The sequence below is a fragment of the Podarcis bocagei genome (genome assembly GCF_964188305.1).
Source record: "Podarcis bocagei genome assembly, chromosome: 13".
NCBI classification, from domain to species: Eukaryota; Metazoa; Chordata; class Lepidosauria; order Squamata; family Lacertidae; genus Podarcis; species Podarcis bocagei.
The window spans coordinates 2,540,894-2,557,672 of NC_138138.1; the positions used below are offsets into that span (position 1 = coordinate 2,540,894).

A 16,779-nucleotide genomic window follows, 5' to 3' on the forward strand; every position below is an offset into this window, starting at 1 on the left:
ATGTCAGGTAGTTGTTTATCTCTTTGACATCTGGTGTGAGGGCGTTCCACAGGGCGGGCGCCACTACCAAGAAGGCCCTCTGTCTGGTTCCCTGTAGCCTCACTTCTCGCAATGAGGGAACTGCCAGAAGGCCGTCGGTGCTGGATCTCAGTGTCCGGGCTGAACGATGGCCATCTTCAAATATTCTGCCACATGGAAGAGGGAACAAGCTTGTTTTTTCCTGCTTTGGAGGGTATGACTCAAACCAATGGATTCAATTTACAAGAAAGGAGATTTTGACTAAACATCAGGAAGAACTTTCTGACAGCAAGAGCTGTTCAACAGTGGAACGGTCTCCTTTGGGAGGCTGTGGACTCTCCTGCCTTGAAGGTCTTTAAGCAGAGGTTGGATGGCCACCTGTCAGGGATGCTCTAGCTGAGATTCCTGCATCGCAGGGGCTTGGACCATTGGCGTCTCTTCCAACTCCACAATTCTACAATCCTATGATTGTAATCTGGTGCATTCTTCCTAGCCTTAAAGGATATTTTTAAAAAAGAAACAAGTGTTGGGGTAACTTTTGGTGGGTTTATTACTATTATATATTAGTTCCTGTGATGTATGCTTTTCTAATTTTTCTTACTTCAATAAAAAATTCAATAAAAATAACATTAAAATCTTTTCACCTATTCCCATAAAAATTAGAAATAAAATAAAATTCCTTTCACGTTCCCATGAAATAAAAATACTTTCAGCTATCCCAGTGAAGCAAAAAATAAAAATGAAATCCTTTCATATATCCCCATAAAGTAAAATATATGTCTATAGCTGTTTAACTGTTCTTATTTTTATCTGTAAACTGTCAGGGGGAAAGGTGGGGTATAAACAAACAAATCCCTTTCCTATTAAAAAAAGGACAAAAATAAAACAAAAATCCTCTCGCATGTTCTCGGGGGCGGGGCGGAATCCTCTCACAACTTCCCATATACGGAATAAAAATAAAAATCTTTTCACGACTTCGCACTGAAAGAGAAACAAAACGTATTCCCAAGCAAATCTCAAACAAAAGCCCTGCGGCATCTCTCCCCCCCCTGAGCGTCAGTCCTTCTCTCCGCCTCGCGGATCCCGGGCGCCGCCTGCGCTGCTCCGCCCGCCAGAGGAGGAGGAGGCGGAGGCGGAGGAGGCGGAGGAGGCCTCGCCTGGGAAGCCGCCGCGGGAGGAGCGGGAGGACCAAGGAGAAGAAGAAGGAGGAGAGGAGGCTCCGCCGCCGCCGCCGCCGCCATGGCGCTGGTGACCCTGCAGCGCTCGCCCACCCCCAGCGCCGCCTCCTCCTCGGCCAGCACCAGCGAGGTGAGGGGCTCCTCCTTCGGCCGGCCACGCCAGCCCCGCGGGCCTCACCCGCCGCCTCCGCCGGGGCTCGGCCTCTCCGCAGCGCCCAGCCCCGGCCGCCTTGGCAGGAGCCGCGAGGCCCCGAGCAGCCCCTCCGCGCAGCGTGGCCCGCCTCCCGGCCCGGCCTCCCCGCGCCCGCCTGGCTCTGGCCCCCAGGAGACCCGCTGGGAAGCCCTGGCGGCAGCCGCCCCTTCCCGCGGCCACGAGGCGCCTTCGCGGGGCCTGGGCGACTGGCTTGTAATGCATTGCAGCCCTTCGAGAAGTTGCCGTGCGCGAGGGAATGAAGGGGTGGGATGGATCGTGGCGCTTCATAACCAAGCCGGGTGATGTCCTATTTACTGTGACGTCGTGAAATGTTTTTGTTTTTATTTCTAAACACCCTTAAAACTTGCCCGGAAGTAGAAAACAAAGCCCGAAATGGGGAGAGAACTTTCTAGCCTAGAGAGCTCATTTTCTCCTTGTGAGGCTTAGCCCATGCAAGGCGCTGTAGTTAACTGGCCAGCCAAGGGATGCCTTGAGCAGCTCAGAACCGAAATTTGGCCCCTGGGAGGCGATGTGGAGTGAGTGGGATAGAGGAGAGAAGAGCCTAATCTCACCTGGTTCTCCAAGTCCACCATCCTGAGACCCAAAATGCACCCACCATATTCTACATACTTGGGCTGATTCACCTGATCTGCCACCTGCCACTATATTGGGTGGGTTGTGGGATATTCTCAGATCCAAGCTTTCAGGTTAAAAAACTCATTTGCCACATCCAGGATCTGGTTGATCTCCCCCCCCCCCCCCCGTCTCCAGGTGGCTCCTGAATAGTTGAAATGTTCTTCATGCCCAAAAAAGTTTGTATGGTTGCATTCCATGGTTAGCTTTGGTGCTAGTCTACCTTCAACAAGGAAAAGACTTGCCTGCTTGTTGAGATTGATCTGTGGTTTTCATCAGTGCAACCTAGAATCATAGAATCATAGAATTGGAAGAGACCACAAGGGCCATCGAGTCCAACCCCCTGCAAAGCAGGAAACACCATCAGAGCACTCCTGACATATGGTTGTCAAGCCTCTGCTTAAAGACCTCCAAAGTAGGAGACTCCACCACACTCCTTGGCAGCAAATTCCACTGTCGAACAGCTCTTACTGTCAGGAAGTTCTTCCTAATGTTTAGGTGGAATCTTCTTTCTTGTAGTTTGGATCCATTGCTCCGTGTCCGCTTCTCTGGAGCAGCAGAAAACAACCTTTCTCCCTCCTCTATGTGACATCCTTTTATATATTTGAACATGGCTATCATATCACCCCTTAACCTCCTCTTCTCCAGGCTAAACATGCCATGTTTCCTCAGAAGTAACTCCTGTGCATGTTTCCTCAGAAGTAACTCCCACTGTGTTCAATGGGCCTTACTTTCAGGGTGAGTGTGCATAGGAGTCCATGCTTCGTGTGAGCATGTAAAATGTTTCCACCAGTGTACAGAGCTTCAGTTTTAAATGCCCTACATTTGGCAGTTTTGCTGAGAGAAAAACACGAACTCATTGTGATCCCATTTACACAGTAGTATATTGGGAATAATCCTGACTGAAGTTATTGGGATTAAATTTGTGGGCTTGTGAGTGGTGTGTTGGGTTTGTTGCATCTCATTCATGTTTCTTCTCTGCTATCTTTAGGTTGCCTATTGTGTAAGATGCTGGCAGGGGGGGGAGCCCCGCTCGGGAGCCCCTCTTGCCTCTCATCTGTCGTTCAAAGTATCCTAGTGATTGGATTTTATTTAGAGCAGCCTAGTGATTGGATTCCAAAAGACAACGTGTATTTTTTTAGACAGCTTGCTTTGATCAGAGGAGGATAAAAACTTAACTGGAATGAAATGATATATACCGGTAGCTGCTTTCTAAAGCTCTTAATTGGTTCATCTGTAAAATTTTAAAGTGCATATAACCAAACCTCCATATAGGTGCCTTTTTGAAATATTAAATGAATATTTCCTTAATAATACATTCAATAATACAACCCTAATAATACATTCATGTATTATTATGTGGTTTGCAGGCTCTGACCAGCCCCAGTCCTGTTAACGTCAGCAACTAGCAGCCTCCTGTGCCTTAAGACCATTCCTTGGAACCAGCTAGGGTTAGGAAACCTATGAAATCAAAACACAGGCTGCCACTTAGGAAAGGCCACCTATATTTGTATCCTTTTCAGTCCCTATTCCAGTAAGACACCATCATAGTAGTAGTAGTAGTAGTATTTATTTATTTATTTATTTTACCCTGCACATCTGGCTGGATTTCCCCAGTCACTATGGGCGGCTCCCAACTGAATATTAAAAACACAACAAAACATCAAACATTAAAAACTTCCCTAAACAGGGCTGCCTTCAGATGTCTTCTAAAAGTTAGATAGTTGTTTATTTTCTTGACATCTGATGGGAGGGTGTTCCACAGGCAGGTGCCACCACCGAGAAGGCCCTTTGCCTGGTTCCCTGTAACCTCACTTCTTGCAGTGAGGGAACTGCCAGAAGGCCCTTGGAGCTGGACCTCAATGTCCGGGCAAAACGATGGGGGGTGGGTATGCTCCTTCAGGTATACTGGGCCGAGGCCGTTTAGGGCTTTAAAGGTCAGCACCAACACTTTGAATTGTGCTCGGAAACATATTGGGAGCCAATGTATATCTTTCAGGACCAGTGTTATATGGTCTTGGCAGCCACTCCTAGTCACCAGTCTAGCTGCCGCATTCTGGATTAGTTGTTTCCGGGTTACCTTCAAAGGTTGTCCCACATAGAGTGTATTGCAGTAGTCAAAGTGAGAGATTACTAGAGCATGCACCACTCTGGTGAGACAGTCCGTGGGCAGGTAGGGTCTCAGCCTCCGTACCAGGTGGAGTTGGTAGACAGCTGCCCTGGACACAGAATTGACCTGCTCCTCCATGGTCAGCTGTGAGTCCAGAATGACTCCCAGGCTGTGCACCTGGTCCTTTAGGGGCACAGTTACCCCATTCAGGACCAGGGAGTCCTCCACACCTGTCTGCCCCCTGTCCCCCCAAAACAGCACAGTGGTACCTCGGGTTAAGAACTTAATTCATTCTGGAGGTCCCTTAACCTGAAACTGTTCTTAACCTGAGGTACCACTTTAGCTAATGGGGCCTCCCGCTGTTGCCGTGCAATTTCTGTTCTCATCCTGAAGCAAAGTTCTTAACCCAAGACGCTATTTCTGGCTTAGCCGAGTCTGTAACCTGAAGTGTCTGTAATCTGAAGCGTATGTAACCCAAAGTACCACTGTACTTCTGTCTTGTCAAGATTCAACCTCAGTCTGTTAGCCTCTCTCTCTTTTTCCTGTTATCTTCATTAGGTTAATCTGGTGATTAAAGCTTTTTTGGGGGGAAACCAACACATTTTTATTGGGTTTTTTTTACAAATACAATAACCATTAACTTTAAACCATTAGCTTTCAGCCCTAAAAGAGAGGCAAAGATCTAGTCCTTGTCCCCTGAAACCTGTAACATATTATTTCCCTTTTCATATTATTAAATGAAGCAACAAAGCCAGTGTGATGTTGTGCTGAGGTTGTGAACTCGGCACTTCAGTCTGAAGTTTGCTTGGGTGTCCTGGCTTCTCTGTCTCCCTAACCTACCTCTCAGGGTTGTTGGGGGGAAATGGGGAAGGGGTGGCATATATGCCCCTCTTAAGCTCCTTGGAGAAAGCATGTGATGATAAGGCAATAAATGTATGCATGCTGTCAGGGGTTCAGGAGCAGAGGCACAGGAAAGGGAGGAAACAGAGAGCGAGGGGGAGGAATCCGAAGGAAATATGAGCGATGACAGCGGCCCGAGATCTCTGAGTCTTTCCAGTGAATCGGAAGATTCACAGAAAGGGGCGCCAGTGGTCAGAACAAGGGGGGCGCCTAGGGGGACACCCCAGGAAGAAGGGACCAGAGGGGACTCAGAGAGCAGCAGTTGGAAATCGGGACCAGCTTCCCCGCCAGAGCGCAGTAGGGGGGAGGGGTCCCAGGTATCGGGATCTGGCGGCTCGCCGCAAGCGGGAGGGCATGAGTCAGGAGTGGCCACACCTCCATCGGGGAGCGAGGAAACGGTCAAGAGGAAGGTTGAAGGCTGGGCGCGCGCGCCAAGTTCAAATGCACAGGAAGGCGGCACAGTAAGCAGCCCGGATAGGGAGCCAGGTCCTAAAGCCCGCCGCAAGGAGGGAGAAGAGTCCGGGGGGTCCGCGTCAGAAGAAGAAGAAGAAGAAGAGTTTGGATTTGATATCCCGCCTTTCACTCCCCTTCAGGAGTCTCAAAGCGGCTAACAATCTCCTTTCCCTTCCTCCCCCACAACAAGCACTCTGTGAGGTGAGTGGGGCTGAGAGACTTCAAAGAAGTGTGACTGGCCCAAGGTCACCCAGCAGCTGCAAGTGGAGGAGCGGAGACGCGAACCCGGTTCCCCAGATTACGAGACTACCGCTCTTAACCACTACACCACACTGAGTCCAGGAAGGAAGAGACCACGGGGGGTAGAGGGACCCAGAGGAGGAAGGAAAGACGGAAGAGGTGGAGTAAGACTAGAGTATTAAGTTGGTGTACAGGAGGCGGAGACTCAGACGGAGCTTCGCCGGTCTAGCTTCTAAGACGTAGAGCTGCGCGCTGCGGCTTGAAAATGGAAACTGTAACTCAATAAAGACTTTTGTACAGTACTGCCGGCTAGCGTGGTCCTCTGTGAGCTGGGACCTGGAAGCGGCTCAGACAGTAAGCTCCGTCTCCTGTACACCAACTTAATACTCTAGTCTTACTCCACCTCTTCCGTCTTTCCTTCCTCCTCTGGGTCCCTCTACCCCCCGTGGTCTCTTCCTTCCTGGACTCTTCTGACGCGGACCCCCCGGACTCTTCTCCCTCCTTGCGGCGGGCTTTAGGACCTGGCTCCCTATCCGGGCTGCTTACTGTGCCGCCTTCCTGTGCATTTGAACTTGGCGCGCGCGCCCAGCCTTCAACCTTCCTCTTGACCGTTTCCTCGCTCCCCGATGGAGGTGTGGCCACTCCTGACTCATGCCCTCCCGCTTGCGGCGAGCCGCCAGATCCCGATACCTGGGACCCCTCCCCCCTACTGCGCTCTGGCGGGGAAGCTGGTCCCGATTTCCAACTGCTGCTCTCTGAGTCCCCTCTGGTCCCTTCTTCCTGGGGTGTCCCCCTAGGCGCCCCCCTTGTTCTGACCACTGGCGCCCCTTTCTGTGAATCTTCCGATTCACTGGAAAGACTCAGAGATCTCGGGCCGCTGTCATCGCTCATATTTCCTTCGGATTCCTCCCCCTCGCTCTCTGTTTCCTCCCTTTCCTGTGCCTCTGCTCCTGAACCCCTGACACATGCTATTATTTTATTGAAGCTATTTTTTAAAACTTGCACGAAAACCTTTTGAATCATATTATTTTGAGCCTTTAATGCTTAATGCTTCTTGCTCTTTCCCCTTCAGTTGGAGGTTGGCAGTGATGACGACCGCAAACTGAACCTGAGGTAAGCAGGAGCTATTTAAACCCTTGCTCCAAAAGTTGTTTCTGGCATCCCCTGCCCCCCTCGCTGGTTTATGTGATCCCATATAAGGTCTTGATTCTGTGTGAAGGACTGGGGAGAATGTTCCAATTTCCAGGTGGATGGAAACTGCTGCTGGCTGGGTCCCTCTTACCCACCCCATATGTTCATTGGTCTATTACTGCCATTTCTTCCATGTGAACCTTGGATACAAGTGAGGCCCAATATTTAATGTGACACAGGGCATTTAGGAAAAACATACCTTGGTTACTACCTTTCAGCCTCCAAAAAATAAAAAAAATAAAAAATTGCAGGTTAGAAGCCCAATGGGCTGATAGAATTTATATGGAGTGCTCCCTGTCTCCTACACTAGTTCACTTTCTTTTTATGTTGGCCACGTAGGAAGGGCCTTATCTGTGGCCAGCATGGAAATGCAGCTGTTCGGCAGCAGAGGAGCAGATCTCTCTGTCTACCTGCTGCAAGCCTGCCATGATTCAGTGCTGGGTGTACAGAATGTTAGCTTGTCTAGCGCAGAATTTACCTTTAAAGCTCTTCCTGCCTTGGGACTAGCATACTTGAAGGGCCACCTGATTCCATATGTACCTGTACATTAGTGTCTTCAGTTGACAGCCTCTGAGGTAAAGTGATTGGCTTCCTGGTACTGGTGCCTCAGGTGTTTAGACCATTCTGCAGAGAGGTTCCCTTTGCTGATCCTTTGAGTGCCAAGCAAAGACCTCTTCATTTCCCCCAGATTTTTGGATATAATTTTAATCCTGTTGCCTGTCTTTTGCTGCTTTTATGTTTTTGTGGTACAGTTCACATGACACTTTAATCCATAGTTTAAAATAAGTTGTGGTTTAAGCTCCCCTCCTTTCTTCCTTCAGCATGTCAGGGAAGAAACAAACCAAAGACTGGCTTTGTGTGATGTGTAAACCAGCGGTTGTGGTTTGTTTCCACCTGAAAGGAACCATGAGCAGTAAGGCAAGGTTTGTTTGGGGGAAACAAATAATGAGCCCTGATTTGCATTTGATGCAAAGCCAGTATTTGCTTTCTTTCTTCCTGGCATGCTGAAGGAGTGGAAAAGGGGTGAAGCACATGTTCAACATGTTTATTATAAACCATAGCTTTAAAGTGATGTGCAAACCAGGCTTGCGGTTCTTAGCCAGTATTTACATTTTAATTGCTTTCTTCTTTGCATATATGACCCTGGGAATATGATTGAAGGGTGTACGTTTGTGTGTATGTACAGTCGTACCTTGGTTTTTGAACACCTTCATTTTTTAATGTTTTGGCTCCTGAACACCGCACACCCGGAAGTGACTGTTCCAGTTTGCGAACTATTTTTGGAAGCTGAATGTCCAATTGGGCTTCCGCAGCTTCCGATTGGCTACAGGAGCTTCCTGAAGCCAATCAGAAGCTGCGCTTTGGTTTCCAAACGTTTTGGAAGTTGAACAGACTTCTGGAACAAATTCTGTTCGACTTCCAAGGTACGACTGTGTCTATATTAATCAATACAGTTTTCAGGGTGTGGAACAGGAAAACAAAGAAATTTCAGTTCCAAAACTTTCCAGTTTCCTAATGACCTTGTAGAATGACCACTTGTAGATGCCGTATTGAATGGCATTTGGTCATAACTGAGACATCAGAGTGAGCCTTCCTTCTGAGGCAGTCAGGTGGAAGAATAGCTGCTGATAAATGAGTACACATAGCTTACAAAGTGCGTTCCCTGGGCTCAGGTTCCAGCCACATGAGGTCCCCATTTCAAACTACAGGATCCCAGTTAGGTTGCTGCCTTGAATGACTCCTCCTCTGCTGGGCAGCAATTGCCTCCTTCTCCACTTCTGAGACAAGACAGCCAACCAGCTGCACCTTTATTCAGGGAAGATGGCTGGCAGCCCTTGTGCTGTACTGCCAAACAGCAACAAATGCTGCTAATTAAGCATAGGAGCAGCCAACCTTCACTGGCAGAATTCAGTAATTACTGGTCCCTGTTAGCATTCAGGTGACTCGAAATTTTGCATCCTGGTTTGTTGTTCACCACCATTATTGGAGGCGCTGTCAGATAGGTGGAGGACTCTGTGTCTCTTGAACAGAGAGAACTTAAAGGACAATTTGCTTGAAACTTATTAGTTTAGGGTAAAGACAAGTAAGTGACACGATAGAAGTTTATAAAATGATGCATGGCATGGAGGAAGTGGACTGGAAAGTTATTCTCCCTCTCTCATAACACTATAACTCATGGACACCAAATGAAGCTGAGTGTTGGAAGCTGCAGGACACATAAAATGAAGTGCTTCTTTATGTATCACATAGCTAAACTGTGGAACTCATTCCTACATGAGACAAGCGATGGCCACCAACTTGGGTGGCTTTAAAGGGGAATTGGGCAGGTTGGTGGAGGAGAGGACTGTCAATGGCTTCTAGCCATGATGGCTGTGCACCGAGGGAGAGGGCTCTTGCGCTAGAACCCTGCTTGTGCGCTTCCTGGAAGAGGCACCTGGGTGGCCACTGTGAGAACAGGATGCTGACCTGAATGGAACATTGACCTGAGCCAGCAGGCTCTTGTTATGTTCTTATAGTTTAGAGTTGCTGTGTTGCGCTGTGAGTCCATTGGGGGGCACTCTCAGTCTGCTTCTTCTGAGATAACTCTCAGGCCCTTGTTTTCTCTGTGATATAGTTTTGTCTAGCTTTTACGTCCATCAGAAGGCTGCTGCAGGAAAGATAGGATCGTTCTAGTTGGCTTGAAAGGCAGGCCCTTTCCGCTGCAGAAGTCAAGAGAGCAATTGGAACAGAGCAACACCTGCAGTTGCAAATATAATCTTTAAGACAGGAAAGCTCTGTCCAGGAGAGAGCAGAATAATTTGGGTTTCAGTCTTAATTTGGTGTGTTTGTACTCACAAGATATAACCATGCAGTTTTCAATCTTTGCCAAGATTAAATCAGGTATGGGGGGAACCTAGATGTTGCTGAACTACAAGTCCCATCATCCTTGGCCATTGGCCATGCTAGATGGGGCTGATGGGAGCCAAATAGTCTTTCGTCAAACACAGATGAAATTCATGGTGCATACAATTTTCTTTCTAGAGTCTGTTATTTATTTATTTTTAACTGTTTCTTTTTATGATAAGTCTCAAAGCAACTCATACATTAAAGAAAAAATGCTGCTTGTGTAGCAAGAATTGGAACCAATGATAGCAATACTAAAAAGGACTAGTTTGTAGCAAAGATACCCTTTCCTTCTCACAACACAAGGGGATCACCAAACCTCCTATTTAAAATAGCTGCGAAGACCATAGCAGTATTATCACTCTAGTTCCTGGGAGAATAGGAAAATAGGAATGTCTTCACTTTGTGCTGAAAGATGTCTGTGTTTGTGCCCAGCAAACTTCCCTGGGGAGAGCATTCCACAAATAAGGGGCTGCCACTAAAAAGGCCCATTCACTCTCTCTTGGAAGAATCAAAGAATTGTAGAGATGGAAGGGACACCAAGGCTCATCTAGTCCACCCCCCTGGAGAGCCTTGAAGTTTGCTGGGTGATCTTGGCCAGTTACTCACTCTTAGCCTAACCTACCTTGGATTTGGATTTGATATCCCGCCTTTCACTCCCTTTAAGGAGTCCCAAAGCGGCTAACATTCTCCCTTCCCTTCCTCCCCCACAACAAACACTCTGTGAGGTGAGTGGGGCCGAGAGACTTCAAAGAAGTGCGACTAGCCCAAGGTCACCCAGCAGCTGCATGTGGAGGAGCGGAGACACGAACCCGGTTACCCAGATTACGTGACTACCGCTCTTAACCACTACACCACACTGGCTCTTACATAGCTGCTATGAGGATAAAATGGGTAGAAGTATGTAAGTCACCTTGAGCTCCTTGGAGGAAAAGTGGGATATAAATGCAATAAGTAAGTAAGGGCATCTGATGGTTTTGAGGTCCCTGACAAAGCAGTGCATGAGGGACTGCTGTCCTGAGCCATGTTTGGACCTGGAGATGAATTGACAGCCAGCATAGCTGGCCCAGAATTGGTACTGTATGTTTGAATCATCTGGTGTCTGTTGATAATCTGTCTGCAGAATTCTACACTAGCCATGGTTTTTGAACTGTCTCCAAAGTCAGCCCAGCATATAGCACATTGCTACAATGCAACCTGGGCTTATGAGAGTACAGATCACTGAAGCCAGGATATCTCCACCCAGATATAGACACCAGCTGTAGTTGGTAGAAGGCACCCTTACCGTTGTGCCTGCTGTGGTGACAGTAACTTTAATCCTTCGTGGGGAGTGTGGTCACATCTATATTTCATATACATCAGGCTTTTCATCCCCTTCCACATTACCTATTCACATAGCCAGCATCCCAATACATCTCTTATTGCTGAACTCGCAATTGCTAAACCAGGGGTGGGAAAAGATCCTGCTGGAAGGCAAGATCCAGAAGTGACCCACCCTCCACAGGTCACTTGGACAGGTGAGTGGTGCTGGCCACCTGTTAATCATTTGACATATTATTATTTCTTAGCATTTCTATATTTAATCCAAAGGAAGATTCTTCCATGAACTTTGCTACGCTGATAAGCCCAAGAAAGGTGAATGCGGTTACCCCAAAATGGCTTGGCAGGATCAGGCCTGAGGACCACTGCACTAAATACACGTTAGAACTGAAACATAAGGAAACTAAGAATGGTGAAGGGCAAAACCACCTTTTTGCTACTTGCAAATCTTATCTGCATTTTTTAGCCAAAGAAGCAGAGAAAAGCATTGGTTGATTTTTTTGTCCACTGGTAGATGGCATTAGGGATTCAAGCTATGAGGAACAGAATATGACAACAGCTGAACAGTGTCAAGCTAAATACAATATGTTCGCATCTTTCAACAACACATTGTTGGAGGCAGGCTGGTTGAAATTGCACAAATAAAATCCAAGCAAGGTGGAGAGCCTAGAAGCTCTTTTTGCACTAGGTCCACTTGGGGTTACCCAGCATGGAAAAAGCTTTTAAGCTTCCCACCTTGCTTGCTGGGCAAGGCCCACTCAGCACACCTGTTCTGGGATGCTCTTGCAAGATCTCACAGGGCCATATGAGTTCCCGCAAGATCTTGCGCAAACATCCTAAGCCTTCCAGAGCCAGCGCCTTGCCCTCCAAGCAAGGCAGAGAGCTTAAAAGCTCTTTTCATGCTAGGTCTGCTAGGGTTTCCTGGTGGTCAAGGACCTTTTAAGCTCTCCGCCTTGCTTGCTGAGTGAGGCTCACATGGCACACGGGTTCTGGGAGTAAGGGGTTCAGACTGAATCATTGGGCAGCTGCACACTTGTGGCACAGGCTTGCTTGAATAAACAGAGTTCTACACACTTAAAAGCACCGGAGAAACATTTGTAAGTGTATTATTACATTGCAAACAAAATGGAAAATTAGACTGGGCCATGTGCTGTAGCATGAACTGGAGCGTTCCAGGCTACAGGGTAGGGTTGCCTGATCCAGGCCTCATTGCTAATTTACACTTGCAGAGCAGGAGATTCCACCCCTTCCATTCTGGGTTCCCCTGCCCCCCAGCATTGCACAGAACACAGGCCTTGGGCTGGTTTCCCAGGCCACGCCCACGTGGCAGCCAGTTCCCAACCGCTGTCAGGCTAACCAGATTGCCTCCTCCTTGCTCAGAGCACGCTACAGTCAGGATACTGGAGCCTTGACAGGATGTGATTCAGCATCCTGTTTTTAAGTATCTGATAGAGTCAGCAGCTTCTGCCTCCACTTCTCCTTGCTGACTTCAGCTGCAAGACAACAAGGGATCACAGCCCGTGGGGTGGCACAGCATGGCTATTGTCTTCAGGCGTAGCCCCCCCCCCCCCCGGCAGGCTGCTAAAGCCTCCATTCACTACTTTAAGCACATTCACTCAAAGCCCTGTAATTGTGACTGACCTATAACTGTGACCCGAGTCATGGACTCCACACTATGCAACCCACATTTTCCATAATGTGTTCAGCTTCCTAGACATGCCTTGAAATGGAGGCAGTTGTTTGCCTGGAATGCTAGCACGTATTTGTTTGGTGCTTGTGTGGTAGTCTTGAAGGCTATATTGTGGCTCCTCCTCCTCTTTTTCTCAGCTGTAGCGCTAAGCTGTGTAAATGTGGCTGGCCCTGATTGTGTGGTGGACAGTGGATGGCATCAGATAGCCTCAGGGATAGGAAACCAGGTAGTGAGAGGCGGGGTTTGCACATACTTTCCCCCAATCTCTGCATGGGAAGATCGCCTAGCCTTTCTCTGGATACACTGTTGTGCCCAGATTACTTGAACTTGCCAGAGTCTTTCTCTTATAAGACTCATTAGAGCTAAATCCGTCTTCCTGAATGTTTGAAGGAGTAGTGACTTGCCTCCATCTAGTGGAAACATGTCACTGTCTTGGACCAAGTGAGATCCAACTGCTCCGACTCACCCCTTTGCCTCAGAGGCCATTGTTGGCCTTTGTTGCCTAGTGGGCAAAGGCCAAAGGGGCAACACCAAGGAGGAGGGCAGGATATGCCACCAGAATAACCCTGTTGCGATAGAATCATAGAATCATAGAATCATAGAGTTGGAAGAGACCACAAGGGCCATCGAGTCCAACCCCCTGTCAAGCAGGAAACCCCATCAGAGCACTCCTGACATATGGTTGTCAAGCCTCTGCTTAAAGACCTCCACAGAAAGAGACTCCACCACACTCCTTGGCAGCAAATTCCACTGTCAAACAGGGACACATCATGTCATTGCTGTTCCTCTTGAATGAATGTGATTTTTAAAATTGCAAGCATGTTTTGTAAACCGCTTTGAGAGCCCTTTGAGACTGTAAAATGCAGTATAAGGCCCTTCTTTGTGTGCCTCCTCCGTGAGAGGTCTGGAGGGTGGCAGTACCAGAATGGGCCTTTTCTGCAGTGGCTCCCCATGTGTGGAATGCTCTGCTCTCCCCAGGGAGGTTCGCCTGACACTTTCATTATACACCTTTAGGTACCAGATGTTCCTCTTTAACCAAGCCTTTGGTTGATTGACATTCAGTGCCCTTTTAAAATGTGTTGGGGCGTTACTGGGTTGTTCTTGTTTTTATTTTGATTATGTATTTTGTGTTTTCATATTATGATTTTATCCTGTGAACCGCTCTGAGAACTGCAGGTATAGGGTGGTATATAAATTTAATACAGTGGTACCTCGCAAGACGAATGCCTCGCAAGACAAAAAACTCGCTAGACGAAAGGTTTTTCCGTTTTCGATTTGCCTCGCAAGACGAATTTCCCTATGGGCTTGTTTCGCAAGACGAAAACGTCTCGCGACTTTGTTTCCTTTGTCTAAAAACAAAGACATGTTTTGTTTATAAAGTTAATTTATTTTCCCTTCAATTTTTGAACTGCTCTTTACAGTATGTGTGACTTTAAAGAGCAGTTAATAAACTGTTGTTGTACCAAATTTGGCTTTGTTTGGACTTTTTTTGACCATAGGAACGCATTAATTGATTTTCAATGCATTCCTATGGGATTTCGTGATTCGCAAGACGAAAAATTCGCTAGACGACAAAACTTGCGGAACGAATTAATTTCGTCTTGCGGGGCACCACTGTTAACTGTTGTTGTACCAAATTTGGCTTTGTTTGGACTTTTTTTGACCATAGGAACGCATTAATTGATTTTCAATGCATTCCTATGGGATTTCGTGATTCGCAAGACGAAAAATTCGCTAGACGACAAAACTTGCGGAACGAATTAATTTCGTCTTGCGGGGCACCACTGTAAATAGAAGTAGTAGTAGTACAAGCAGATAAATAGGTACCGCTCCGGCGGGAAGGTAAACGGCGTTTCCATGTGCTGCTCTGGTTCGCCAGAAGCGGCTTAGTCATGCTGGCCACATGACCCGGAAACTGTATGCCAGCTCCCTCGGCCAGTAAAGCGAGATGAGTCCTGCAACCCCAGAGTCGTTTGCAACTGGACCTAATGGCCAGGGGTCCCTTTACCTTTAGTAGTAGTAATAATAATATTCTAAATAAATAATTGGTGATCTCCTCTGCACAGGTAAAATATAGTACTTTTTCGCACAACACATCATTAACTGATACTGTTTTGTTACTGTAAGATGTTGTAATAGCCACTGGCTTAGATACTGGAAGAGAGGTTTGTAGGGCAGAGAAGGAAGCAGGATGCTTCAATACCATCAAATGAAAAAAATTTCTCTGCTGATGAAAATGAAGAACAAATAGCTGATGCCCAAGATGTAAATTATGGAAGTTATGAATGGACATTAGTGAAACCAAGTACACATTCCACTTCTAATAAAAAGTCAGAGTGTAACACATGATCAAAGAGCATCGGGTAGGGGATTGGCCTGCATGCCACAACTGCCACTGCTGGCTTGATTACTGAAGAGGACAAGAGGCTTGTAGTTGGATCACATAAAGTCAAGAGGGCCTAAGAAATAGTTGTGAAAGCCCTGGATTAGGAATTGGATTATCTATGTCAGAAGGATGAGATGGACTGCATCTTCTTGATAGCCATGAATATACAAATAAAGTTACACTAAAAACAGACAGTTCAGATCAGCAGTTCCCCAGCATCATCATAGAACAGTATTATTTCATGTGCAGTGAACGAGGTGGAAGATAACTCTACCACTACTCTAGAGAAAGACTTGGGGGGGGGGGGAGCCAGTTGAAGTTATTACTCATAATCTTGTAGATTTTGTGAAGAAGGGCACTGATTGCAGGCCATTGGAGGCGATACTACAAATGTTAACACTGGCTGTTGGGTAGAGGTCAAGCTTGGTCATAAGCTGATCTGGTTGGTTTGTGCTGTCCACACCAATGAGTTACCCCTGCGACAGCTTGATTACAGCAGTCAATGGGAAGACTTTGTCTATCAGCAAGTGGACAGTTAACATTCAAAATGCTAGATTCTGCTACAGAACTTGAAATTGACCAAACTCTCAACTGAAGAGCCTATTGCTTCACTGAGTGACAGTGTTATAAAGGATATATCTACTGATCAAGCACTGCAAATGCTAAGCTTGATCTTAACATTCATGTTCTGTTGTGCACCCTTTTTTTGGAGTGCTTGTTCTCCTGGGGCGGTTCCACTTGCCCTTAGCAAGGCATAACCAGAAGACATTCCTTGTGGATTGTGCCTACGCTACTTAAGCCTGTCTGCTTGCTTGCATTCAAATGGCCATCCTTGAAAATGGGTCCTTTGTGTTTCTATCTAAGCCTGCTGCATGATGGGAGATGAGAGATTAAGCTCGACTCCCCCCAAGGTGGGCCTGGGACGCTGCACAGTGTGGCTTTTCTCCTTGTGTGGAACCCTCTCCTGTGGTGTGTGTGTCTTGCAGCTGACAGAAATGTGCAGATTGCAATCATGATGAAGCAAATCTGTGTCACCATGGCAGAGTTGGCTGGCATTGCTGGCAGTTTGTTCCTGCTGGGAAATCTGCCTTTGTGGGCTCCCTGATTGATTTCCTCCTTCCTTGCCCTGAAAGAGCTTTTGCATCTGGCACCGTGAATGGCCTGCAGTCTCTGAAAACACTGCTTGGAATTCTTGGGTAGTGAACACAGCCTACGCCCTCTTGCTCAAACAATACCCTGCTCAGAAGATAACTTTTGTTGGCAGAGTGCTGCAAGCATTTGGAGCGAAACTTGCCAGCCGCTCTCGCTCGCCGCCTGCCCTTGTATCTGAAAGGCAGCGGAGGTCTCATCAGATGTTACCTCCAGAAAGGGCGCTCACCCTCCTGGCCAAAGTGTCAGTGTGCTCCATCCTGTAACTGTCTTTGCTCCTTGTTTCAAACATCCCCAAGGAGGTATCAAGAGACTGTTGGTTCTTCCCACAGAAATTTGACAGCAGCTGGTCAGGGGTAAACCAGTGGCAAATTGATGGGTGGAATTGTGCTTCCTTTAAGAGAGGCTATGATGAGAATTCTCTGTGGGGCAGCC

At 47.4% G+C, this 16,779-nt stretch overlaps 1 protein-coding gene across 1 annotated transcript in view; it reads left to right on the forward strand.

The window, feature by feature from the left end:
- The first annotated feature begins 548 nt into the window (after window positions 1–548).
- SSH1 (slingshot protein phosphatase 1) overlaps window positions 549–16,779 on the forward strand; it is a 48,065-nt gene continuing 31,834 nt past the window's right edge. Inside the window, exons 1-2 of the mRNA XM_081168489.1 lie at window positions 549–1,326; window positions 6,798–6,838. Coding sequence (XP_081024615.1) covers window positions 1,258–1,326; window positions 6,798–6,838 — 110 coding nt within the window. The 5' untranslated portion in view covers window positions 549–1,257. The remainder of the gene's footprint in view (window positions 1,327–6,797; window positions 6,839–16,779) is intronic.